We start from the raw sequence: 27,393 nt of genomic DNA, 5'->3' as shown, positions 1-27,393 counted from the left end.
ATATATATATATATATATTTTTTTTTTTTTTTTTTTTTAAGTCACTAGAGGAAAATGTTTCTAAAGTGTGCCCTACATTCAGTGTAATCTCCAGCTACACAGCAGGAAGCCGAGCTGAACTGCTGTGGGGAAACCACTTTGTACCTTGGCATTTGCTATTTAATAGATTTAAGACTTCCCTCAAACCCTTTTAATAACTATGTATCAGGCTTAGGTAGCGACATTGCTTGGCTCTTATTATAGTGGGTTTGGTTTGGCTTTGATTTTTAATATATCCATTTAAGTAAAAACATGGTTTTTTGGTTTCGGAGCAGGCAAATTCCTCTCAGCAAACCCCTGTAGCATCAGGGTATTGACATAAAGGGATTCAAGGAGCTTCCCAGGCGTGCATACCATGTATTCCATTCCTCGAAGGCAAGCAGGCAAGCTCCCCCACTTCACGCCAACTCATGAGCACAGCCTAGTAAGGAGGGGAGCAGGACCATGATCCCAGCATGGGATAGGCAATCCAGAAGCACCTGCTCATTAAGTCAGTGCATGAATGGACAGCCTCCCTTCCCCCAGCTGCGAACTGTATATCGTACTTTGGGCCTGTGGCTATAAATCTAAGAAGCCGACACCATGGCCTTACGGTTCAAGCCAGACACGGCTAGACGAGGTCTTCCAGGAGACACACCAGTGACCCAGCTTTGAGCCACACAGCACAAAGGAGATTCTGACCACGCCTGGCCACCACTCACTCGCCGGTCCTCCGTCAGGTTTGGCAGAAGGGCAGGGGATTGCAGCCCTGTGGGCACACCAAGCAGTGAGGAGAAAACACACACTCCAGGACCCCGCAGGAAACCTCTGGCCCAAGTTAGAAAAGTGTGGTTGGGAGTAGCACAGATGGGGCCGAATCGGAAAGATTCGGGCCCAGCTAGCCTCTGCCAAGCTTTTAGGAGTTCTGGGTAGAAAAGCTCATATTGAACATTCGTTAGATGAAGACACAGGTTTACCATGGTTCCGTGAGGCCAGACTCCCTCGGCGAGAAAGAAGTAAGAAAGTCTCATGCGCTGCTCTCGGCTCCTCCCTCCTATTCTGGGTCCTGTTCCGGAGGGACGAAATGGAAAAGGTCACCCCCTGGCGTCTGTAGAGTAGGGTGGGAGGGCTTTGGCTGAAACCACCAGGAGCTCCCACTTCTCCCTCTCACACCCAGGCTGACTGCCACCACCTGAGCTCAGGGCCAGTGAGCACAGGTTCCTCTCGCTCTGCCCCCAGGCTCCCTGGTCCCTCCCAACCGGAGGCAGCCCTCTGACCTGCTCCAGGCGAGGCTACAGCCTCACAAAGCAGAGGAAGGACTTGCAGCATGAAAGACAGAGGGGAGTGTGTTGAGGAAGCTTCCATATCTAAGTTGTGGATAGCACAGCCTCCGGCTGAGTGAAATCCTTGCTGGTGACTTTGCCAAGCAGGGCTTAACATGCCAACTCTGGCCACTGGCTTGTAACTGTAGTATATCCCACACTGGGCTGGCCGCCCACGGCCTGCAGTGAGAGCTTGGACAAGTCACTTCTCTTTATGCGTTAGCCTCTCACCAGCCAAGTAAAGCAGAGTTCACAAACTGACTTGCTCACTCATGCACACAGGTGTGCTTTTTGCTTCAACACTTTTTTAAATTTTTAAAAAATTTTTAAAGATTTTATCCATTTTTATTAGAGAGAGAGAAAGAGAGAGCATGAGCGGGGGGGGGGGGGGGCAGAGGAGAAGCAGACTCCTCGCTGAGCAGGGAGACCAGTGTGGGATTTGATCCCAGAACCCTGGGATCATGACCTGAGCTGAAGGCAGGCGCTTAACCGACTGAGCCACCCAGGCGCCCCTATCCATTTATATTTATTTTACGGTAACCTTGTGTCCTCCACCCGTAGTTGTTCTGTCTTGAATTTTCATCTTGGTTCTGGTGGCTAATTTGGCAGTCGCTCCGTTACTTAAAGCTTAGTTACAAAGAAGGTGTTTTAAGGTGTCTATTAAATTCACAGCTTGCTTCATTAAAAATCGCTTCATTAAAAAAGCAAGCCAACCGAAGTGTTCCCATGGCCGTGCCAGATGGAAGGGAGCTCACTGCTTGTTGCCTGTGCTTTCAGCCCATCCACTGCTGGTACAGGATTAATTTGGAGGGAAAATCCAGTTCCGTGCATAGAAAGAATTACATGACCAGATTCTATTATTTTAAATTGTACTGAACTTGGGTTGAAATACAAATTAGAATCCATGTTTGGAAGAGGACCTTTGGCAGTCTAGCAGGGCTGCCTTCCGCTGGCTCGCTGAGGATGCAAAGACGCAAAACGCCAAGAGTTGCTTCACCCAACTTTTTAAATTTCATTCTGTATTTTAAAAAATACAAAGGAGGGGGTGCCTGGGTGGCTTAGCCAGTTAAGTGTCCGACTCTTGATTTCGGCTCAGGTCATGATCTCAGGGTCATGGAATCGAGCCTCTGCATCAGGCTCTGTGCTCAACGTAGTCTGCTTGTCCGCTGTCCCTCAGCTCCTCCCCTCCCCCCGCACTTGCTCTCTCTCAAAAACAATAAAATAAATTAAAAATACAAAGGAGGATGAAGAATAATGTCTCAAACAGGTGCATCTCCACCACCTAGAATTAACAAACCTTAGCATCTTGTGAGCGACAGACCTTTCCAAGGAACAATGTCTTTGTGGAGACAGACAGAAAACGGCTGTAGTCTTCACTAATTCACCCACAGATGTTCTCTCATACAGGAGAAAACTGAGCCGGGTTTTCCTTAAGCCCATCTGGGCCAAGAATAAGAGGCAGTAAACAAAATGAGACCAATAATCCTGCAAGATTCCGGACCCTTTTAGCTAACTCCCAGTGTAAGAACAAATAGGACGGCGAGCATGGCCACCGAGAGGTCCACTTCTTTGAAGGGCAGGCAGTTAGAAGCTATTATGTGGGAGTTAGGGGTGGCGATAGTGGAGGTGAAACTGTCCCTGGGCAACTGGCAGGAGAGCTTTGTAAAGCGGAGTCTGAGAGAGGAGCGTTGCTGTGTCATCGAATGACCAAAGCTGGAAATCGTCTTTCCCTAAGTCCTGCCACCGGAACTGCCCTGTGCAGGTACAACGTTTCAGGTTGAAAAGAAGGGAGACATTGATTACAGATTTCAGATGCAGCGTTACAGACTCTGCATACGGCCCCCCACTGGGGGCTTCCGCCACCCTTCCCCTTGCCTCTTCAGTTTTGTGTCAATAGCCGGCACTTTTAACTCCAGAGAAAGAATACACATTATTAAACAAACAATGGCGTGAAATATTGCAAGCAGTACATGATTATAGTTAAACGCTGCCTAATGAACAGTTGTATTCGAACGAGCAAAGCCGAGAAGTGTCTTCACTTAGGCAGTGGGAAATCAGTGGCTGTTCAGTCGCAGAGTGATTCCCTATATGCCTGTTTACGGGAGAAACTTCGTTTTCCAGAAGAGGCACAGATCTTGACATGACCCCCAAATCCAGGGGCAAATGCTTAATTTCACTTTGCGTCCACCTATTTGTAGCCTCAAGATTTCACATCCCAAAGGGTTTTTCTTCTTAAGTTGTTTACCCATTTCCTAGGCAAAAGAGAACTTATATGAGCATCCTGTAGTGCTCATATAACCATCTGATTCCCATGCCTCTGTCCTCATATAGATACTATCCCATTTTGTAAGTAAAGAAGCTGAGACTTTGAGATGGTAAGTCACTCTTCAGAGATCTCAAGTACTTTCAGCCGCAGGGCTAGTAGGTGGAGAAGGCAGAAGAACCCAGGTCTCCATGACCCCCTTAGTCCTTGATGTCCCCAACCATACCTGGCTTCTTCCGTCCTGGCTCGAAAGTACTTCTTTTCTTTTTCTTTTTCTTTTGTTAAGATTTTATTTATGTATTTGACAGAGAGGGAGGGAGAGAGAACACGCACAAGCAGGGGGAGAGGCAGGCAGAAGGAGAGGGAGAAGCAGACTACCCACTGAGCAGGGAGCCCGATGTGGTACTTGATCCCAGGATCATGACCTGAGCCAAAGGCAGACGCTTAACCGACTGAGCCACCCAGGCGCCCCAGAAGTACTTCTTTTCATTTGTTCGTTGACATGGACGCACACAAGCACTCACTGAGCCAAGGGCTTCTCCACCCATAGCCAGCCTTCCTAAGAGACTAGATGTACCGATGATTAAAGCCCTGATCTCCTCTTAACACTGAATTCGCCTGTTAAACCTAAAGCTGCTAGTTAAGGGGGTGGGCGAATGAATGGGCAGAGCACAGGATTTTTAAGGCAGTGAACCTACTCTGAACAATGGTGGATACATGTCATTTTGCATTTGTGCAAGCCCATAAAATTACAGTATTAAGAGCGAACCCTAACAAACTCTGGACCCTGGCCACTAATGACGTGTCAGTAGAGGTGCATCGACTGTAACAAATGCACCACTCTGGTGGGGATGTTGAGAATGGGGGAGTCTCTGCAGCTGTGCGGGTAGGGGGCATATGGGAACTCAATTTTACTATGAACCTAAAATTGCTCTTAAAAATAAAGTCTGTCTGGGGCGCCTGGGTGGCTCCATCTGTTAAGCATCTGCCTTCAGCTCTGGTCTTGATCCCAGGGTCCTGGGATCGAGCCCTGTGTCGGGCTCCCTGCTCAGTGGGGAGTCTGCTTCTCCTTCTCCCTCTTCTTTTGCCCCTCCTCCCCCAGCTCATGTTCGCTCTCTCTCGCACACATTCTCTCTCTCAAATAAATAGTCTAAAAAATTAAAGATAAAGTATTGAAAGAAACCACACAGACTTGAGCTGGGTCGGATTGAGAGTGGGATAGTGGACTGGCATTGCTTCTCTGTGCCCCTTCCCTCGCCCCCCCCCCCCGCCCCAAGTCCGAGGTAGCCCAAGCTCTTAGTTACGGCAGCCTGGTAGGAGCTGAAGAGGTCGTTCATTTCCAAGGACATTACACACCCTTTCTTTGTTTCTTCTCATCTAGTTACTCCTTCTCCACATTTGAGTCTTCATTTTACTGAGTCATTTGGTCCCCAGTTTCTTCCGAGATTTCCCCTCAGGGAGAGATATCATTAGAAAGCCCCACAAACGCAATAGTGTTAAGAGCCTTTTCCCTCCTTTCATGAACGGCTGTGAAGGCTAATCACTCATAATGTGGCTGTCCGCATTTGTGATGTAAACTTCTTTAAGGACTGTCCTCTAGATCTTTCAAGTTGGTAAAACTGGTTTTGCAACGCACGAAGGAAAACACTGGCTTTTCTCTTGAATTACTGGCATAACTACCTCATTGCTTCCCTTGCTTCCCTTTCGTGACAGGTGCAGCAGATTTGGGGAAAGATAAGAAAGACCCTATCGGTTCTGGTGCCTTGGCTTCTCCCTCCTTCATCTTTCACTAACTGTGTCTTTCTGTCCCTCATCAACTGCCTGCCTGCATGCTCTCAGACAGGACCCTGTAATATCATCTGATAAAATTTCTTTGCAATCCATTATTACAGAGTTAGAGGGATAGATTTACACCGCAACGGATGTGCGAGAGGAAAGTTAGGATTGTATGTGTATAATGTGAGGGAGAGAGAAAACTCATCTGAAGCTTCTAGTTCAGTGAAAAATGGGTTTAATTCTTAGGTACACCACTTAGGAAAATGTATAAAAATCTGCTTGTGAAGATTGAGTTCAGATTAAAAGAAGAAAAGGAAATATTTTCTACTCATTACTTGACCATTACTTTGCCTCCAGCAATGCTATTAGAAACAGGAGGTTGGAATAGACAGTGAGGTTCAAAACCTTCTGGGGTGCGGAGGGAAAATGGCTAATATAGCATATATGAAATGCTGGCAAGTGGCTGCAGCAGGAACATTGTAAAATAGGATTTATAGGCATTTAAGGACTTTTATCTGGGAAGAATTAGTAAAAGCAGAAATTGGGAGATGAAGGGAAAATATCCACCGTCCTAGAAAACAATGCCTCCACTCCTATTTTCCTACATCCAAAGGCTCGATCGTTGCATGAAAAGTGGGAGATTCCGGGAGAAAAGGCATGAGAGACGGGAGGAATAAAATCGCTCTAATGTTTTTCTGAACACCGACCTATCTGCTTAAAGTCTCCGACTCTAATGTTGAAACCCAGAAGTCATCCATACACGAAAATATACACACTTTCAGCTCTTTGGGAGACATACCTGCAGATACATACCTGAGAAATAACCCAGTTAGATGAAGATGTGGCCAGGCAAAAGGAACACCAATCAAAATTCACGCTGGGTGGAAGGGCTCTTTAGCGGAATCTACAAGACACTTCGAAGTGTTTTTACCAACGGGCTTTTCCAGTCTCAGATTTGTTAAGCGGCTTTATTGAGATTTAATTCATGTAACATACAGTTCCCCCACTTAAAGTGTACGGTTTGGTGACACCTAGCGTATTCACAGAGGTGTGTGATCATCACCACCATCTCCTGTAGGACATTTTCATCACTGAAAAAAGAAACCTCCTACTTCAGCCTTCACTCCCTGGTCCTCCCCCCGCTGCTACCTCCAGCCCTGGGCAACCACTAATCTGTTTTATCTCTCTGTGGATTTGCCTATAAATGGAACCGTACAATACGTGGTCCTTTGTGATCAGCTTGCTTCACTTAGTGTAACGTTTGTAAGGTCTAGTCTCAGATTTTGCAGAAAACGTATCTTAATCTTCCTGGCTATTATTTTATGTATTCTTGATCCCTTCCCAATACCCTCCTTAATATACAACTCCTACTAGTTATCACGGACTGAGTGCTTGCCCTGCGCCCCTGTTCTGGACACTCGACATTCTATTTGTGTCTCCATTTTAGAAAGGAGGACACTGGTACAGAGATGTCAGTGGCTCTTTTTCCTCTTCAAGTGTTGCCCCTTCCCTATCACAGTTTATGAGCTGAAACCCCGTTCATTTTTTTTCTATTTTATTGTATGGAAATCATATGCACATTGATTTTTTTTATATTGTCTGAATGCTTTCCATCTTTGCTCAGTGTGAGTCCTTTTCTTCCTTTAAGCCTATTAATTTAATTTGGTTGCTTTCGTGGCTCTGCTGTCCTGCAGCCATACAATTAATTTTTTAAATATCACATTTTGTGCCCTAGGTTAATTTTTTTTTTAAACCAGCATCTAAGGAGAAATTAAGGATTCTCGGACACAGTCAAATCCTACTACTGCCCCCATTCTTAAATTTTTCAAAGCTCAGAAAGGTGACCTGAACCAAGCAGTGTCTCAAGACAATTTAAGGAAATACTCTAGAACAGTGTTTATTCCCCTCAGATCTGTTTGAGAAGCTGATAAAAGCTTGAACTCTCTCCCCTGAAAGGCGCAGACATCTGGTGTTCAAATACAGTCTCCAAGGGCTCTCAGGTTTTCCAAAGCTCTGCACCTTAGTCAAGGACCCCTGATCTGGAAAGACAGTTATGTAAATGGCGAGGGAACATGTAAGTTTTCCAAAAGTGTCTCCTGCCCCCTTACAATGTTTTGCACATGAGAAGTAAGGGAAATTTCTCAACACTTCGCGGCAAATTCCCTCTTCCCTGAGGAGGCCGCATTATAATTCTTTGGGTGCCACAGTCGTGCATATGGTTTGCTAGTCTTGAAGGGAGAGCTAGTGATTTAGTTATGCACTGGGCTAGTTATTAACTCAGCTTCTTCCATGCTTGGCTTGGTTCTGCATGGGGACCTACTCGGGGCACATGTCTCCGGATCACTCAAGCTAAAAATGTCCATGTGTCTCCCAGCTGGACTGGAGCTTTCCCACAGACAGCACCTGTGTTCATCCAGCTGGACTCCTGCTTGCCCTGTTTGCCAGTCCTTGATGTCGTGACCCATGTCATTTGAACTGCCCCTTAAGAATGTCTTCCCTGAAGACAGCTCTGTGAGCCTTGTAGCAAAATGGTCCCTAAACAGTGACCCTAATCAAGAGAAGCAATGCCATCAAATACCACCATGGCATAGTTCTGCCTAGCATTCTGATACTCAGGGCCCTGTACCCAATGAAGGGTGTCCCAAAAGTCCAGGGGAGCAATAAAGACAGGTGGTTGAGTTGGCCTGGACAGAAAGACGGAGACTCTCTAATCTAGATGTGAGGAGGCTTGGGAAGGACACGTCCGAAATCTTGAAAATCATGAACGGCTTCGACAGTGAGCCCATGGAGTGGGTAGCACCATCCAAATGGCTTACAGGCTAGGGGGCTACCATTGAAATTTGAGGACAGGGAGATTTAAAAATAAAAAGGTATCAGCAAATACTGCAACACAGGGACTTAGGCCACTGCCTGAAGTGGAGCCTTGAGAGATTCCAGATCCAGTCATTGCTAGGAGGTACCTCATGTCAGCAAGGTCAGCTGGGCCATCTTGTCTATTTGGGATCCTTTTTGGCAGCAGGTGGCCCTGGTGAGACTGTCTCTTCTGTCCTCCATCCTGCACGTGCTCCATGTTTCACTGCAACCCTTCCCCCACACTCCGCTCGAGGAGGAGGGAGGGGTGGGAGGGGGGTGCTCACACTCATATCGTTACTCTACCTCTGAGGGACACCGATTTTTTAAATATCCCATTTTGAGGACCTGGCTGTGAATTTGATTTCTCTCTATATATATTCCTTTAAACATCCCCAATGACCAAAACAGAGATTTGTTATCCTTATTCCTATTATTCATCAGAATCTCCTCTTTGGTCCAGGGTTCCAGTTGGGGCTCTTACTTGGTACACTGTCCTGGCACTTTTTGCCCCGTGATCCTGGCCTTCTGCTGGAAGTAATTATTCAAAGCTTCAGAAACCTGGGGTCCAACAGCAGGCCAGCAGAGGGGGTGTCAGGTGCCAGCCAGGGGCCCCATAAGAGCCAAATGAAGCAGGGCTCAGGGACCTGGGGCTGCTGGTGGCATCCTGTTGATAACAGACTACACGGTATGATGCCATTACCTCCCAGAGCAAATCATTTCTATGTTTGGCATGATGCATGCCAATTATCAATTTCTTCTGGAAATGTCTGTTTCCTTGCCCTCTAGCCTCCCTTCTTCATCTCCTCTTCTTACGTCTCTGGCTTTCCACTGATCACATATGCCACATAATTCTGCAGCATCCTTCCATATTTTGGATAAGCAGTCTCCATTTGGCTGTGATCATGTCTGCATGGTGATGATCTAAAATAATTAGAGCAAAATGATTCCCATTTTTGCTTATATCTGAAGTTGTGATAATGTATAAAATTATTTTGCCATCTAGTCCTGCTGTGCCGCCAATCTTATCTTTGGAAAACTTCAAACCGTTGGTGTGGGTGTGCATCGCATTTGTTTAAATAATGCCACCGCCAAATTACAAGGTCTCCGACACGAATATGGTATTTATGGAGCATTATAGCCCATTAATTGGCTTACTGGCCTAAATCCTCCAGGGACCATCACAGATCTCCAGGGTGCCCTTGAACGTACGCTTCAGCCAAATCACAGCTGTGAATGCCAGCACCACTGCTGAGCATGTGTCTGTGGCAGAAATTGCTGTACCGTATTTGACCAGCAGAGCCAGGGCGAGTGGTCTTATGTATGTATTATGTATCTCAGTTAAACTCATCCTGTTTCTGCTCCAAGTGATCCTCCGGTCAGAAGGATTCATATTCTTCCTTGGCTTATATTTATCAAGCACAGATTAAGTATTTTAGGAAATGGGAATATAACTGCGAACAGGCCAGAATGTTCTTAATGTTGTATCTTAATAGAGCTTACCCGCTAGGGAGACAGACATGGGATAAATAAGTCAATGAATGAAAAGGTTATTTCTGATAGTGATAAAACTTATAAAGGAAGAACCAAGTTGTCATAAAGAATAACTTGGTGAGAGAAGGTGTGGTGGTTCTTCTCGGAAGAGGTGACCTTGGAGCAGAGAAGTGACCCAAAAAGGAGCCAGACATGGGAAAAAGTGTACCAGGGAGAAGGACCAACCCCCACAGAGGCCCTCAGGCAGGAACCAGCTCAGTATTTCCCAAATCAGGAAGAAACACCAAGAAGGCGCATGGCTTGAGAGGTCAAAGGAGCCAGATTCCAGGTGCCTAAACTTTTGCCTCACGGACCCACTGGTGCTCTGTTGAAGCCTGTGGATCCCTTCAGAATCATGGAATGCATGGATGGCCCACTTGGAATGCAGCGATAACCCATTACACTCTAATACAGCTATCAAAGTATTGAAAACACCAAAGTTGTGATGTAAAATCTAAGTGCTTCTTTAACACAATTTGTGGCAGATCTGATAACCAACTCTGAGGTAGCAATATGTCACGATGTCTGCCGCAACGTAACGGGATGTGAAATATCTGTGATTTTCATTGATCACAAAGCCACAGGTACTGCTCATACCAGTAAGATTTTCACCATAACTCAATGAGATGCTAGATTTCAATTAGAGGTTGTGAAAATCCCCATCCCCAAATCACAGATCCCACGAATCCTACCCTTGGACCCCAAACAACCTGGGCCGCATCACGCAGGGCTCGTGGGCCACGGCGAGGTGTTAGACTCTGTGCCGTGGGGAGCCACCAGGGAATTTGAAGCGAGAGAAGTAGGGTAGTCTTGCTGCTTTAGAGAAACTGGATTCGAGGATACCAGGAACAGGAGGGTGAGGAGGCAATTGCAGGTGAGAGGCGAGGCTGGCTTGGAAGCGTAGTGGCGCTGGAGAGAGAGACGTGAATGTGTTCAAGATGTATTCCAGAAGAACCAACAGGACGCATGGCTCTCTTGCCTGTGGGGCACGGGGATGAGGAGAGGCACAATCAGGATGGGGTGGAGGGTATTGACAGGAGCCAGCAGGTGCTGTGGGACAACATGGGTGGGAGCTGAGTGATGCCGGTGAACCCAGGGCCCCGTGGTGGACCTGGTCGAGTTTGACACATTGCTTGCACAGACAGATGTCTAGGAAGCAGTGAATGCACAGCCTGGGCTCAGAAGAGCTCTGGGCTGAAAGACGAAGCACACGCTCTCTAGTTGAACCTGATGTCTTGAAGAAAAGTGGGAACTTGAGGCAGAGAGAGAGGGTCCTTCACCACTCCCCTCAAAGCCGCACCGTCCTCACTCCTGTGAGGGAGACTCCTGTTTTTTTTTACTCCCCCAAAGAGGTGAAAAAACTTGATGAGCAGTTGGGGGAGCTAACGGGGGGCCACTGGAAAGCAGCCTCTCTGCTCTCATTTTAGCCCCTGCATGGTGCTACTTCCCCAACCTTACCCACTGTGGGAGCAAACAGAAATTAGGATCAAGATTTCATGGAGTTATACATGAAACTAATATAATACAGTAGAACACTCTATGTCCATTACACTTCAATTAAAAAAAAATTTTTTTAAAGAAAAAAATATTTTGTAGGATTCTATGTAGTGCAAAAGCAAGCTGAGGGAAAGAGTTGAAAGAACAGTAGGCTGGAGATCTCAAACCCTGGCTCCTCTACCATGTAACCTTGAACAAATAGCTTAACCTCACTGGGGCTTAAGATCCTAATTCAAAATGGGAATAATAACACCACCTGCTGTTATGAAATGCCGTGAAAATATCTGGCATATAACAGGCACTCAGTGCATATTTTTGGTTGAAACTGAGTTATATAATTTTTAAATGGACATGTGACATTGTCCCTTTCTCGTGTAGTTCAACGTAGTTTTCAGGTAGAAAAAAACAGATTGTAATTGTGAAAAAAACAGTACAAAGGACCTTGAATGATTTACTGGATTTCTCATGCTGTTTCATGACCTGTGGAAAAACAGATGGCATTCCACAATTACTTACATCTTAAAAAAAAAACAAAAACACTTGAACAGAAACTACAGGTTTTTCACCTTGTAGCAACAAAATAACGTGTAGATATTTCTCTTCGAAACCTAAAAAGACGGATACCTAAGGATCTCTACTCCAGAAGGCTAAACGCAATGAACTTCAGGACCTGATGTCTACCCACCAACAAAAGTGTCTCCTCACCAATTTTCCGGTCAGGGCTAGTGGCATCCAGATGTTTATTCATTCATTTTCATCAAACGCATTGACTGTGCTCCAGCCCTGCTCTTAGATGGAGGCAAACAAGGACGAATGGAAATGAAGTCCCTGTCATCACAGAGCTCTCAATGAAGTAGGGAGCAAAATATAAGCAAGTGAACAGACAAAGAGCATCTTTTCAGAGTGTCTTGGGCTCTGTAGAAAATGTAGCCAAGCACTGTTTGTAGGCGCAAGGAGTGTTTGCAATTCAAAGGTACCATTTGAGCTGAGACCTAAATGATCGGAAGGAGCCAACTGTGCAAGAATCTGGGCAAAGCCTGTCCCCGCCCCGCCGTATGGGAACAGGCATAGGTAAAGGTTGGACATGAAGTGGGAGAGAGAGTAGAAGACATGGTCAGAGAGGTAGGCAGGTGTGAGGTCTGGTCTTGTAGTCCTAGGTGAAGAGTACGGACTTGATTCTGACCATTAGAGAGCCTTAAGCAAAGGAGCAACATGCTCTGATGGATGGATGTTCAAATTAACCCAACTGATTTTGGAGCCAGACCATTGGGAAGCCAGAGTGGAAGCAGGGAGGCTATTGCCTCCCACGGACGAGATGATCATGGCCCAGGGATGGCAGCCATGGATGTGGAAGGAAGCACAGAGATTGCAGATACCAACTGAAGGTGGTGCCGATAGGCGAGGTATGGAGTGTAAGACAGAAAGGAAAGGGCCGGCTGAGCAACTGGGTGGGTGGTGATGTCATTCACTGAGATGGAGGAGACGTGGAAAAAAGTATGTGCTAAATCAAGAGTTCTGTTTCGGACAGATTGAGTTTAAGTCGTCTGTTAGTCATCTAAGTGGAGATGTTGAGTGGGCTGTTGAATACGCACATCTGGAGCTTTGGAGGGAGGCCAAGGCTGGAGAAGGACATTTTAGGATCACGAGCAAATCCTCTGTGAAGTTTTCATTTGAGATGCGTTCCTGCAATCCTGGTTAAATGGATATCCAGAGCAAGCATCTCCTTCAGCTCCCCCAGAATCAGAATTTCTTTCTGGGCGATTTCAGCTGTCCTGGAAATTCACTGACAGACTGGAGTTCAGGGATTTAAAATATCAGTAGGAGTTTGTTTGGTTTTGTTCTCTGTTGTGTCTCAAGTGAATGGAAATGCATGATTTTCATGTTTCATCGTAATCTCTAGATCATGCAAAGGACCCGTCACATACCCGTCTGATCACTGCACTGCCCCTTTGACCTTTCAGTTCCCCAGGCAAGCGGACAGCTTAGTGTGAAATGAGTTGGGCTTCGAAAATAAGACCCATGCCAAAGAAGGTAAGCCCTTGGTTAATAACTCTGCCAAGTGCCAGATTAACAGGAGACACTCAAGCAGATAAACCCATTGAGAAACCATGGTGCAACCTTGCCTTCTTTTTCCTTTTCCTCTCCATAAATTTGTGATGGTTCTATCAGTTGTCATCCCTTCTGTAAGTTTCTTCCATTCTCATGATGGTTTCTCATTAAGGAGATTCATGGGGAACGTTGTAATCAGTCAGAACTACTAGCCACCAGAGTCTAATCTGGCTCCGGTACAAACTGACCTGCACGCGGTCCTGTCTACCTTGAGGATTTAAGCCGATTAGCTCGAAGCCTGGGAGACAGAATCTAATGTCCTAGAACTCGGCACCCCCTTCACCCCTACCCCCTGAGTAAGGGACTTAACAAATTGACACTGTAATTATATCCGAACCCACAGTTAGCCCACCTTGGAAGGCATCACTTGTGCCCGGCTCACCTTGGATGTTACACTTAGGGCCGGTGAATGACTCTGTCGCTGGAGGAATGCTGCTTACATTCCCTCTGCTGTCTCTGGCCCTATGGTGCTGATCGCCATGGCGGGGGGGTGGAGGGGCTGGGGGGTGAGATCTGTTTTGTTTAGACTATTGGGCTGGTTTTTGTACCTATTTCCAACATCAGATCAGTCTTCTGGTTCGGAAATGGGTTAGTGATTGGAATGAGATCACCACAGAGAAATAGGCAGCTCACTGCCAGGGCTCTCAATGGCACAGTCTCTGAGCTTTATGTTTCTGATGGAACCAGAGAACAGAAGGCAGGAAGGGTGGCCGGCTTGCCGACAGATCCCCTGGCCGCCGCGTGGGTGAGCTGGCCTGGTGAGCGATGCCATACAAATTAGTACTCTCAAGCATCAACCTTGGCTTTTAAAGCACAGCTAACCACCAAGTCTAAGCAGAAGACTAATGTTAAACTAAAGCCCCTTCAAGAACGATCTTCTAGGGCGCCTGGGTGGCTCAGTTGGTTAAGCGACTGCCTCTGGCTCAGGTCATGATCCTGGAGTCCCAGGATCGAGTCCCGCATCGGGCTCCCTGCTCGGCGGGGAGTCTGCTTCTCCCTCTGACCCTCCTCCCTCTCATTCTCTCTGTCTCAAATAAATAAATAAAATCTTTAAAAAAAAAAAAAAAAAAAGAACGATCTTCTAGTTGCAAAAGCTGTCCACAAGTGGCAGGATAAATTAGTATCAGGCACCCAGGGGAACTTCGTACACCAATAAACACATTGAAGGTATGCGCCTCCTTCTACCCACTTCATCCCCTCACCACCCACTGCCGCCGCCGCCGTTTTTTTTTTTAACTAAGAATGATGATAGAATAGATTACTTTGGAGCACTGTCTTTGGAGCTAGACAACATGGATCAAAGCCAAGGCCAATCTTTTATAAGTCGTTTCACTGCTCTGTGCCTCAGTTTCCCTATCTGTAAAACGCTGCCGATAATAGTGGTACCTCTTTCAAAGGTTATTGCAGAGTAAATCAGTTACTTCACGTAGCATAAAGATAGTGCTTTGCATATCATAACGTGTGAGTAAACATAAGCTACTGTCATTGACTGAACATTGTAAATGCCGGATGTGTGAGATTCGAGTGATATAAAGCGTCCACCTCAGGTCAGGTGGCAAGACGGACACACAAACCAACCTGCCGTTCTGCCCCAGCCTCCTCTGTATTACAAATATGAGAAATGAAGATGCTACTAAAGAATAGGTCTAATACTCTATGTATAATAAGTATAACTGATTAGAGAGGCACAAGGCATAACAGCAAAAAATCAAATTGAACAATAATTGAGATCAGTCTTTTGTCTATTATGAATTAGGCCACAATGTCTCTGAGATTAAAGCCCAGACATTAGACCTCATTGTGATGTGGTAAAAGAATTAACATACAACAGACTAGTAGCCTAAGAATATTTTTTAAAATTACCATAACATCCTGGCCAGCCAATCCTTCAGCTATCTGCTGAACCAGTAAAACAGCAGGACTTACTGTATCCCACCTAGCTGAAAATTTGCCAGAAATCTAGTGCACGCACACATACACACACACACACACACAAGTGCCATTTGGTGCAGAAAGAAAATGTAAATATGGAAAGCAAGAAACAGCAAAGTGAGGCTGGCTTGAATCCCACCTCTACCACCCACTTGCCGTCTATCCTTAGGTGAATTAGTAAACTCTCTTCTCCCCTGTGTCCGAATCTGTAAAATGGGGATAATGTGAGCACGTGCTTCACAGCATTATTGCAAGGCCTCAATGAGATGGTGCATAATAAACTCAACTTTCTAGCCCTGAGCTTGCCCCAGCCATAGCTCAGTACTGTTGTTTGTTTGTTTGTTTGTTTGTTTCCTGCTGTAGTTCACAAAGCACTAGCTGGACACCTCCCTTCCCAATTCCCTCCTCTCTCCTTATCTCTCACTCAGTGTCCCTCACTCTCTCTCCCGATGTTTTGTACACAACTAATAAATACATATTTATTTACATGGGTAATCCATGTTCATTTGAGAAAAGCAAGAAAATACATACAAAGCAAAAAAAATTAAAGACGACTCATGATTCCACCACCAAGAGTAGCCGCTATTTTGCTAGGAATCCTTCTGGTCTTTGTCTATGTAAATCCACTCCATCTACGTAGGTGTAAATGTCTATGTGCTTGTAAATACATCATTACCTATACAGGGTCGTACAATAAATTCTGTCCAGTAGAACTCTCCTCCTGCTCAGCAATATATCACGGCAGTAAATATAAAATGTACATTATCATTTGAAATTACTCTGTGGTATTCTAAATAAATTCTGTAATATATTTAGACAGTCCCCTTTCACTAGAAATTTGAGGTGTAATCAGATTTTCTCTGTTATAAACTCTGCCTGTGTAAATATCCCATATCAACTTATTTGGATACTTTGGCAAAGAGCAATTTTTTTTATTCATCAACAGATATTGCCAGCGGTCTTGTTCATGGGACCTGCATTTGTGTAAGAGATAAATAACATTTGGGGTTCTGAAGAAGTCACAGATTTCAACATAATACTACCTATTTAAAGAGCTTCATACCTGGCGCACCTGGCTGGCTCAGTCAGTAGAGAATGCAACTAGTGATCTCAGAGTTGTGAGTTCAAGCCCCACACTGGGCTTAGAGCTTACTTTAAAAACAAACAAACAAAAAACACAAATGATTTCATACATAAATATGACCCAGGAGTAAATAACATAAAGAGTAAGCTAAGCCAAAAAAATACATATATATAGTTAATACTGTGCAGAATCCAGATATTAGATGATCATGTACATATAAAAAGGCCTAGAAATTTTTCAGGAATATAGAAAATCAAAGAACAATTAGAAAATGAGAAACTGGGAACCAGTAGTAATGCTAATCTTGCCTGTGTGATTTATCTTACACCAGACGGAGATAACCAATGATTTGTAATTACTTCCTTCCACACCTGAGTCATTTCATTGGGTAATGTCAGGGGCCACATAGATAAATAAAATACTAAATTAATTTTCATAAAATGTATTCAGAATTCTCCAGCAGAAGGAATTGGAGAAAGTCTTTGCCAGGAAGTTCAGCTTGTCTGCTTACATCTGTTGCATACTTATTGAGAATCTACTATGTTCCAGCAAGTGAGGACACAGAGAAAAGTAGGCCAGGCTTCCAGATCTGTTTCCAGGGAAAATCTGCAAGAGGAATCAGGTTGCTGCAATTTGGGGAACATTGTTTAAGGATCTGGATTTCTGAATGTCTTATAATTTTAATATTTTTCAAATATTTTACAGATAGGACATCTGAGCAAAAGTAGAGAAATCTGAGTCTTCTCCTCACTTTGACCCTTAAATCACATGAAGCAATCATTTAACCTTGCTCCATAAAGTTAGGAGAATCACGCCTGATTTCTACTCTCCACGTCATAGCGATAGTCCCAGTATTTAGGCAAGAAAATGTAAATTAGTAAGAGCTTGTTGAATTTCTTTGAAGCTGCTGAGATGTGTGGGGTAACATGACAACGCGTGGCAGGGTCTCTGTCCTTTGCACTTGATCACTTAGGTATTTCTGTGAAATTTTTCTATTGCTGTATTTCTATTCAGAGAACACGTCATCTCCCCATGATCTATTTACTCGGGTCCATTGTTGAGCCGAGGCTGACTTCCTTCAGCCTCTCCGCACACTTGTAAGGTGGGTGGTCCCTGGAAAGTGGTGTGCTGGGCACTGCGGGTCACTTAGCGTTTGCCTCAGCCAAACACTCAAGGCCGGGCACCTCCCGGAAAACCTCTTCACTGCCTTTTCCCTCCTGTCTCTCCCGCTCACTCCCTGAGGCTTCTGCTGGCCCTCCCGCCACTCTGTTCTCACCTCGCTTGCCCTTTCCTCAGGTCTTCTTTCCGTCTCTTCCTCCCGCCCTGGAACATGGTCTCTCCTTCACCCTCCAGTGTGCACCACCCCGTCCTGTGTCCCCTGTCACGCTCATTTCCCTCCCACCAATGCTTGTGCGGGAAACTCAGCCCTGGCCACCGGGAGTGTCTGCTCCGCAGCCCGTAATGCTCCCATCCGGGGGCCAGCCGTGGCACCGCAAAGCCCCCGTTTGCTTATGGGACGAGATGGAAGACACTTAGCCCGCGTCTCTTCCTACCCCATCAACTGTGCTTGAGCCCCTCCTCTGAACCCTTTGGCCTCGGCTAGTACTACACGGGGTAGTGAGATGGGAGTATTGGGAGACATGTTCCAGTCCTAATCTGAAGAAAAGCCCCCAGGCCTCATTACCGTTATGCACCAACACCAATATGTAAGCATGACTTTTCCCAGAGTGGATTATGGAAAGCATTTCAGCAGGCGTTCAGCAATTCCCTAAGTGGGAGCACAGCAACTCTGTTTCCCATCCTGTAGGAATTCTCATGACCGGTCTTTCAACAAGCACAAAGTTTTCACTACCCTTTTTGGGGCTGGTTCAGCCCCAAAATTGGGCGGTACAGTTAGGATGTCAGGGTCCTAACACAGGGAGGGGCATTACTGAGTTCATGGAGTCACATGAGTCTCAGTCTGTGGGGGATCCCCAAACCACCCTTGGGCTCCTATGATTGACTAGAAGGCCTCACAGGAATCAGAAAAGTTCTTTTCCTCATGGTTACAGTTTATAACAGCAAAAGGATACCAATTAAAATCAGCAGAGGGAAAGGGTCCAGGGGGTAAAGTTCAGGAGAAACCAGGCGCAAGCTCCCAGGTGTCCCCTTCCAGTAATGTCACACAAATCTGCTTAATTTTCCCAGCAACAATTTGTGACAACACATACCAAGTATTACCACCCCAAGCCTTGGTGTCTAGGGTGTTTATTGGGGTCAGTCACATAGGCATGCAGCGCCTGCCTGTCTGCCCTCAGCTCCTCAGACTCCAGCCCCCCACGGTGAACATAGGTGTTCAGCATAAATCACATTGTTGGCATAAATGATTTCATTATACTCTTACCATACAGCCCAGGGCCTCAGGCATACAGAGACACTCATAAAAGCAAAATATTGCAAGGACTCAGAGCTCATCTCCAAAGAGCCAATCTTGAAAACGGGTCTTTCTGGGGAACATGCACGATTTGAGCAACCCAGGCCTGCTGAGTTAACCCCTTCCTGCAGACATTCCCAGGGTCAAGACACTGGAAGCCTTTGGCCACACGACAGCACTTCTCGTATCTCAACTCTTACCTTCTGGAAATAATATCCTCTCTATCTTCCCGTAGGGCCAGTGTTCAAAATAATAACCTCTGAACTGTTTTCAAAAACAGCAAAGACACTTTAAAATCACGATTTTTGTCATCATCGTCACTGTCGTCATGTCAAAGTATTATCAATAATCACTGTTATCCGGGGAGGCGGGATATGGAAATGAGCCCTTAATGCTTCCCTGTGATCTCAGAACAGGTCCGAAGCGCCCGTGTCCCGTTTCGGAAGACAGAGTGCTGTGTCTCCGCTCCACGCCGGCCTCTAACCGTGACCTTGCTTTTCTCCGTCTCCCCCTCTCCCCCCGGCAGTGGCTCCGAAACCCGGGCCCCCAGCATGAGAAGCGGACCCTGTTCGGAGACATGGTGTGCTTCTTGTTCATTACGCCGCTGGCCACCATCTCGGGCTGGCTCTGCCTGCGGGGCGCCGTGGACCACCTGCACTTTAGTAGTCGGCTGGAGGCCGTCGGACTGATTGCACTCACTGTGGCACTCTTCACTATTTACCTCTTTTGGACACTAGTAAGTATGGCCCCCGGGCCGGGGGCTCGGGGTAACTGGAGCCGGCAGCCTCCCGGCTGGTGCAGCCTTGCCCCCGGGTTGTAGCCCGGCCCGCTTGCCCCGCGGAAGGCAGATCTGCAGGTGCTGGCCGGAGCGCGGGACGGGGTGATGCCCGCGCGTGCGGGCGCGTGGAAGTGCGGGCGCGCTGCTGGGAAGAGCAGGTGAAGGAAAGAAAAAGCCCCGCTCCTGGGAGCCCGCCAATCGAAGCCATTTCCCTCCTCCAGGGTTCTGGGACGCCATCCGCGACGAGGCACGGCGTTTTCTCCCTCTAGTTTATGTTCCCCACTTTTGCCGGGATGGTAGCGGATTAGGAATGATGCACTTGGCCACTGAGGCTGTCATTGTCCCGCTGCTGGTTCTTTTCTTCCTACTCCCGGACGCAGCCTAAAGTCTTGGCTGGACGTGGAGCTGCGTTTTGCCGGATGATAATTCTGTGTGTTGGGATATTGACCCCGCTGCCCATAAAAACGCCAGTTTATCTGGCCGAGAAGCCGCCACCAAAGAAACCCATTTCCCAGTAAGCGTGCCTGCTGTATACGAGGCAGGATTCTTAAACCCGTCTGTTTTTTTCATTCTTAACTCCTGAAGAGAGTTGAGTGCTTGGGCAGCGGTTGGCACAGCATTGATCTCACTCTTTCTGTTTCCCTCCGGGAGCTGCGGGGAAGAACGTCACCCCCCTCTAGACTCGTTTCAGAAACCGGGCGCCCTGCTTCCTGGCAGGACTCTGCTGTGCCTGCTCATTTCTCATCGGAGCACGTGCCATGGTTACTTAATATATGTTTCCTGTCCAGAGCGTACCGTTCTCTTACCCCGTAGCACGGTATCAGCATGTGGAAGCTTCTAGCGCTTCTAGCGCTCACTCACACGTGCCCCTTCGCTCTGTCTTCCAAACCCTGTCCCAGCAGGGGCCACTCCTGCCCGGCAGACCATAACCCTCCCCTGTAGCTCATTTCCCTCTTGTTAGTCCTGTGACTCTTCAGCTCTGTACCTCCCCTCGGGGCGGGGGTCAGGGGGGTAAGTAGAGGCACACGTCAGTCTCAGTAGGAGGGACGTGGCTCCAGCCTTGGTAAAGACGGGGCGTTCTGATGCTTCAAACTCGGAGTCTCCGAGTCCCCTGGTGGATTTAGGCATCCTGCTCCCAGCCTCATGACGCCCCACCACCAGCAGAAGTATGACTGCCTCCTTTAAAAGTCTGCTGCCCAAGTGGGTCCTGATTCACTGTGAATCAAGCAATGAAGCAGACTCACACGTCACAAGGCGGTGGGAATGGGAAGAGGGTTAGAATAAGAAATCAAATCACCTTTAGCACTAACTCCCGGTCAACTGCACCAGCTTGGAAAAGTCAGTCCAGGGCTCTGAGCCTCAGCGTCCTCATCCGTAAAGTTAGGATGACAGCAATGCCCATCCCACCAGCCCCCCGGCTGCTTAGGGACTGAAAGGAGAGAGCACCCGAGGAAAGTTCTCTGGAAAATAACTGTCAGTTCTTACCATGTTTACAGGTTTGCTAGTCTATGATTTTTCTTAGACGTGTATGGAGGATGAAGGATGGTTGAAGATGTAAACCTAAGTGTTGGGCTTTCAAACCAATTCAAGGCCTTTTAAAAGGAAAACCTGCTTTGTAAAGCATACGTTCACCTATTACGAAAGAGGAAAAGGTGGCCGGGGGAGGAAGAAAGGGAAAGGTTTCGTCGGGGAAAGCGGATGTGACCCTGTTTCATCTCCCATCTCAAATGAAAGGGGGCTTGGGCAGGAAGGGTGCCTGGAGTGGGCTCTTTCAGGAGACTGAGAACATACTTCATTCCAGAAACATTTCCAAGAGGCAGGGCCGTGTAGTGGAAAGCACATGCATTAGAATCCAAAGGCCCTGCGGTCGGACCCAAGATTTAGCATCCTAAGAGCTGTGTCACTCTAAACAGGGTACTTCACCTCTCTGATCAGCCTTCCCCTTATGCAGAAAGTGGAGGAATGGTGACAGCCCCTGGGTCACTGGGCTACCGTAAGGACTAGGTGGGGTACCTTCAGGAACGTTTATCAGAGCACCCAAAATAGGCATGGGGCTTTCTTCCTCTGGACGCCCAGCCGGCTACAAGAGGCAAAGCTGCTGGAGGGGAGGGAAGGCATTCTCCCCTCTGACGGGTGTGGACACCGCACTGTGGAGCCCCTGAGCCAGAGGTTCCTAAATCCGGGCTAAGTCCCTCCCAGATAAATGCTGTACTGAGCCGCCCTGGCAGGAGCCGTAACTCAGGAGCTGACAGCACTTGGAAAGTGCCCTCCGGCAGAAACCCATTGTAAACAAGCTGTCAGGCTCCCGGAGAATATGCTGTGAAAATGTCTTAGATAAACAAACACCGTGTCAGTCCCAGCCTTCCTGGCAGGGCCCCCGCCGCCAGCGCTGGGAAGGGGGACACACAGCCCCGCCTCATCGCACCTCTGCAGTCCATGCCCGGCCCTGCTGCCCCCCGGGGAACTGGGCCTTCTGGAACCTGCCATGTGGAAGCCTGCATCTGGGACCCGCGAGCCCGGGGAGGGGTGCCCTGGAAACATCCCTGCCCACATCACAAACCATTTGAGGTCCAGGGACAGACATCATCTGAGTCCACACTTGGCACTAAGAAGTCACCTAGGGTGGCACTTATAATTAGCCCCACGCTGACAGGTGGGGGGACCGGGATGCCGGGATGCAGGGAGACCCTGCGTTCACTACATCACCGAGGCAACAAGCAGCGCCCAGCACGGAAACTGGTTAAGGCCCAGAATGGAATGAATGAGCAACCTGTTTCCTCTGGCTGACTCCCAGCCCCATGGGGTAGTCGTCTGACATCTCCTTATAAAGTCGGGAGACCCCCGGGAGGACGCTGCCCAACGAGGGTCGCCGTGTGCATGCTGGCTGAGCCACAGCCCACACGGCCCACGGTGGCCTGAGGGTGTTGAGGGTGACCCCGTGTCTGGTCCTTCTCTGAAGCCCATTTGCTCTCACACAGCCCGCCTGCTCAGTGCAGCCGGAGATCGGGGAGCTGGGCCGTTTCTGGGAAGAGGAGGCCCTGGCCCCATCAGTAGGCCTCGATCACACCATAACCTCCGGAGAGAAAGGGCAGAATAAAAAATAGGTAATGCGATTTCCCACCCCCTGCTGTGACTTTACAGCAGACCTTAGGCCACAGCCCGTCACCTCCCTGCCAGGGACAGGTGGATGCTAATGTAATCCTTCCTTTCCCCGTCCACGTGGCTACAGCTCTTTGTGGATCTTGCCCACGTTAATATCCTTTGGATGAAGAAATGAATACACCTCAAGAAAACCATCCCAAAAGAAACATTTTTAGAATAGTGGCTCTGTGCTCTTTCTTCCTCTTCTCTTCATAACACAGACATTTAAGGAGCGCCTGGGTGGCTCAGTCCGTTAGGCGTCCAACTCCTGATTTCGGGTCAGGTCTTGATCTCAGGGTCATGAGATCGAGCCCCGTGTCGGGCTCCCGTGCTAGGCATGGAGTCTGCTTCAGATTCTCTCTCCCTCCCCCTCCCTCTGCCTCTCCTCCTGGGGACATCTAAGAAATATCTAAACCAAGTTCCCAACGTTACCATTGTCCTAGCTTCTTTTTGTTTTGTTGTTTATTCTTCCCTCACTGCCTCTTTATTCCTCTAAGTCAACCCTTCTTTTTTCCTATTCTGTTCCACTGCGGTAAGGGAGCGTCTTGGAGCTCCTGGCCCAGGCTCAGCATTAGCCCAGGGCATTTGCAAACCTGAGGTCCCGTCTGCATTAGGCCCAAGTTCCTTGATTTTCCCCAATAAGGAGTCATCTTCATCTGATGCTTTCTTCTCATTGATTGAATTTGCCTGCAGACTGTGATGGTTAACGGCAATTAAGATAGATGAATGCATAATAAGACCTCATTTGTTTGTCTGAACAAGCGGGCTGATTTTCGCGCCTCCTGGCCAAGGAACGAGGAGACCGCTAAGTCGTTGACTCCCCGGCTTGCCTGCAGCAGCCTTCTCAGGCTTGCAAGGATCTGCGAATCACCTGGGGATCTTGTTAAAATGCACGCTCTGATTCCTTAGGTCTGGGCGGAGCCCAGAATGCTGATGTTCTAACAAGCTCCCAGGTGACCCACAGCCACGCTGAGAGCAAGCGAAATAGCGCTTTTTTTTCCTTGTCCCCCCACTTCCTCTGTGTCTAAGAAGGAGCATCCACAAAACTGTCTTCTTTTCTGTATTTAACGCATCAAAAATAACAGGCCGAGAACACTCCCGTGTGGGAGGCACGGTGCTGAGTGCTTTCTGTGCGCTCTCAGACACCACTCTCCACGTTTTGCCGACAAGGAAACGGACGCTTGGGCGTAGCAAGCAACCCTCCCGGCGTCACGGAGCCACTAGGCAGAGGATGGGGACCCAGGCCTGGGGTGCCAGGCCCGAGAGCGCTGGAGAAGGCGCCCCCTTGCATTCACCCACGGCCACTTCTAGGCCTACCCGGAGGTCCAGCGCGCACAGCTCCTTAACACACAGACAAAGCGTCTCTTGATTTGAAACCCAGCCTTCCCAGAAGATCTCCAGATTCCGGTCTTCTCGGACTGCCAAAGCTCCTCATTAGTACGAGTCTGCCTTCCACTCTTTTACCCGCTCTTGGCCCCGAGCGGCAGGCCTTCCCGGCTGCCTCGCCCACATTCGGTGAGGAGCACCAAGCAGTAGCGGGACAGAATCGATACATGAGAATCAAGCTTGGCGAAAAAAAAATACAACCCAAACCTGATCCGCTTTGGCATGTTCAGGGCCTTGTGGAGAAAAGCACATCTGTGTGAGTTTAAAAGCTTATATTTTCATACCCAAATCTCTCTGGCACTCGGCCTGTGGCATCTGCTCTCTAGCCTCGGAAATTTAAGCTAGCGGCCTTGAATTGCACAATCCTGCCAGAGGACCAGTAAGCCCTTTCTGATCCAGGGCCTGTGGTCTCTTCTGCTTCCAGAAATGCTGAGTTCCAACTATGGAGTCAGCCCTCTCTCTCTGACCACCAGGGACCCTGTCCTGGGGTCAGCCCAATGCACCCACCCCAGATGATTAAACAGCTCATGCCAGGTCATCTGTCAGCCTAAGCTCATAGGCACCTTCCTTCCCAGTACCTACCTAGTCATCTGCATGCTTTCAAACTGGAACCTTTCCCCATTTTTCAAGACAGTCCGTGCATCTTCAGAAGTACAGACTGACCTTTCCGGGCAGTCCACCCAGGCCGTACGCCAGCCTTCTCGAAAACGAACGACAGATGTATCTCATTCCAGGATATTTACAGGAGAAGCAAGTACTTTTCGGCATAGTTAAGCCACCATTGGCCATCAGTTTACTGCTCATAATGTAGATTATATAAGAGAGGCTTAAATCTGAAACAGGGTTGCAGTCAGAAAGCGGAGGATATTTATTCACTCAGCAAACTCTACTGAGCAACTTCTTAAGCGCCATGATAGGCGCTGGGCATGCAGTGATGAATACAACCCAAGCCCTGCTGTCGAGATGCTTCTGGAGCAGGGAGAGAGAGACACAAATACACTGACGTATGGAGCACTTGATGCCATGCTGAGGTAGGCACGAGGCACTGCAGGTGCCCAGGGAAGTGGATCCTACCCCAGGTTGAGGCTCAGGAAGAATTTATCCAGGGACTTGGTGCCCATGCCAAAGCTTATCCCACTGAAAGCCATAGAAAGCCGGAGCTGCAGGCGTCGGGAATCACCTATCGGGGCCCCGCTGGTACAGTTGTAAGAGTTGTGCATGGCACAATTCGAAGGGCACCCTTCCTGAATGTTGAATTGTGCAGTGTCCAACCTGCAGGAGGGGACATGACGCCCAAGCATCCCTCTTATTTAACAGAGAGGAAGCTGAGGACCAGAAAGACACATGGCCGAGGTTAGCGCCGTACCCACTCTGCCTGGCTGTCTGTAGCCAACCTGCTTCACAACTGATGCTTTGGGGCCCAAACGCTACTATCCCCAAACTAAATCCAGCCTCTGAAGGAACCTCATTTCCTAGTCATATCCTAATTGTTTCCACTCTGAGGGGGAAGAAAGGAAGCCACCCAGGAGCCCTGCCCCTGTTCAGACAGGGGTGTTCTCTGGTCGGTGCCTATCTCCCAACACTCAGCTGCTGGCCGGCAAGGTGTGGCCCGGGGCGGGGGGTGGGGGGGCCTTGCCTCGTTTTCCAGCCGCCAGCTATTCGGAGCTGTTTTCAATGACCTGTTTGTTTCTTGCATTGATTATCGGCTTCCGCTGACCTGAAACCCTCCCTTCTGTTTCCTCTCCTGACCCCAGGTGTCATTTAGGTACCACTGTCGACTGTATAACGAATGGCGTCGGACCAATCAGAGAGTGATTCTCCTCGTCCCAAAGTCTGTCAGCGTCCCTTCTAACCAGCAGTCCCTGCTGGGCCTCCACTCTGTCAAGAGGAACTCAAAGGAGACCATTGTCTGACGTCCGTGTGGCTGGTTGGCTGACTCGTTGTTTGGGGTTCCGGACGTTTCTGCACTGGGGCCATGCACTGAGCCACCCCCAAGCCCTTCCTGGAGCCGTGGGTCTCGGGACATCCAGAGCCGTGGGAGCACCGCGCCCCGAGCAACGGACTCGACCCCAAAGAAAGCAAATGCCGTTTCACTTGGAATCATGGATGCTGCAATCACGTGATACTTGCTGGGCTGCCAAACGTGCTTACTGAGCAGACACTATACGGAGTTTCCCGAACACCTCTTTGACAGATGAGGAAGGTTGTCCTGCTAAAGATGCAATTCAATGCTTCCTTTTTTATTACTATTTCAAATATATATAGAGATATAGATATATATTAAAGTCAGATGATAATCACCATGGAAAAGCCAATGTTAAAACTGGTTTCTTGGTTTGGACGGGTTTGGTTTGGGGTGAGTGTATTTGTTTCCCGGTTTCTACTGTAGATTCTTTGGGGTAATTTGATAACCTGAGTGGTCTTTTTTCATCTCCTTCTTCTCTCTTACTCAAGGGGACAGCGTAACAACTGCAGAACAAGGCACATCTGAAGGACGTTTTGTACTAAACTTCATTTATTCCGTTTTTAAAGGGGAAAAAAAAAAAGGCGTGGCGACTCTCCTGACAGTGAGCTGTTTATTTAAATTTCATTAAAGAGACAAAAAAAAATTATGGTGAGAAGCACGCTCCTTTCAATTTGTTTGGTACTGCCGGCTGATAAAAACTATTTTCTAATAATAAATATCCAGTGTGTGAAAGACAAACCCCATTGATTGCAATATTCTTTTTTTTTTTTTTGAAATTATAAAACCGGTGAAGTTTCCCCAAAGTAGATTTTTAAAAGAAAAAAAAAAGAGCAAGTAAAAAGGTTGGTGTTCTTACTCCCATCCCATGTAGTTCCTGTCTTAATTCTGCATTCGCAAGGAACCTCAGAGGATCATTAGACATTTCTAGGAACCCTGGACCTGTTTTGCATATCAATTAGCAGTCCCATTGCGCTATTGGATTTCTAGCTTGACAGGTAGATGTGGCAAGAAGCGTGTCCTAGCAGACTACAGCCCCTTTGTCTGGTTTAAAAAAAAAAAAAAATGAGTCCCACACAGTGCCTTCCCGGAACCACGAGCCAATTCTGTCACAGGCTGAACGAGACCTTTCCTAAGGGCTTCATGTCCCTCTTTTATCCATCACAGTGGAAAGGGTCTAGCCTGCACCCCGTGTTTGCATCCCGCTGAAACCAAGGGGCACATGGGTCACCCGAGGAAAGGACTTGCTGGCTCCCCTGTCCGCCCGCCTGCCGCCCACCCACACGCCCCGGGAGGAGAAGGCGGAGCCCAGCGCTGGGGAATGCTTC

General features: G+C 47.9%; 1 protein-coding gene across 4 annotated transcripts in view; it reads left to right on the top strand.

The window, feature by feature from the left end:
• MARCHF3 (membrane associated ring-CH-type finger 3) overlaps positions 1 to 26,806 on the top strand; it is a 140,144-nt gene extending 113,338 nt beyond the window's left edge. For 2 of the 4 annotated variants that reach the window (XM_045891981.3, XM_045891999.3), the window contains 2 exons: positions 19,324 to 19,533; positions 25,857 to 26,806. In XM_045891981.3, coding sequence (XP_045747937.1) covers positions 19,324 to 19,533; positions 25,857 to 26,015 — 369 coding nt within the window. In that variant the 3' untranslated portion in view covers positions 26,016 to 26,806. Of the gene's footprint in view, positions 1 to 19,323; positions 19,534 to 22,553; positions 22,680 to 23,801; positions 25,134 to 25,856 lie in introns of all 4 variants that reach the window. The other 2 variants (XR_010412984.1, XM_064595845.1) reach the window with 2 other exon arrangements.
• Positions 26,807 to 27,393: the final 587 nt, after the last annotated feature.

The sequence above is a fragment of the Mirounga angustirostris genome, unplaced genomic scaffold, assembly GCF_029215605.1.
Source record: "Mirounga angustirostris isolate CCGP_5_RB_7025 unplaced genomic scaffold, mMirAng1.0.hap1 SCAF_7, whole genome shotgun sequence".
NCBI classification, from domain to species: domain Eukaryota; kingdom Metazoa; phylum Chordata; class Mammalia; order Carnivora; family Phocidae; genus Mirounga; species Mirounga angustirostris.
Note: the sequence above shows the minus strand (reverse complement) of the source record. Positions and strands in the feature narration are given on the sequence as shown.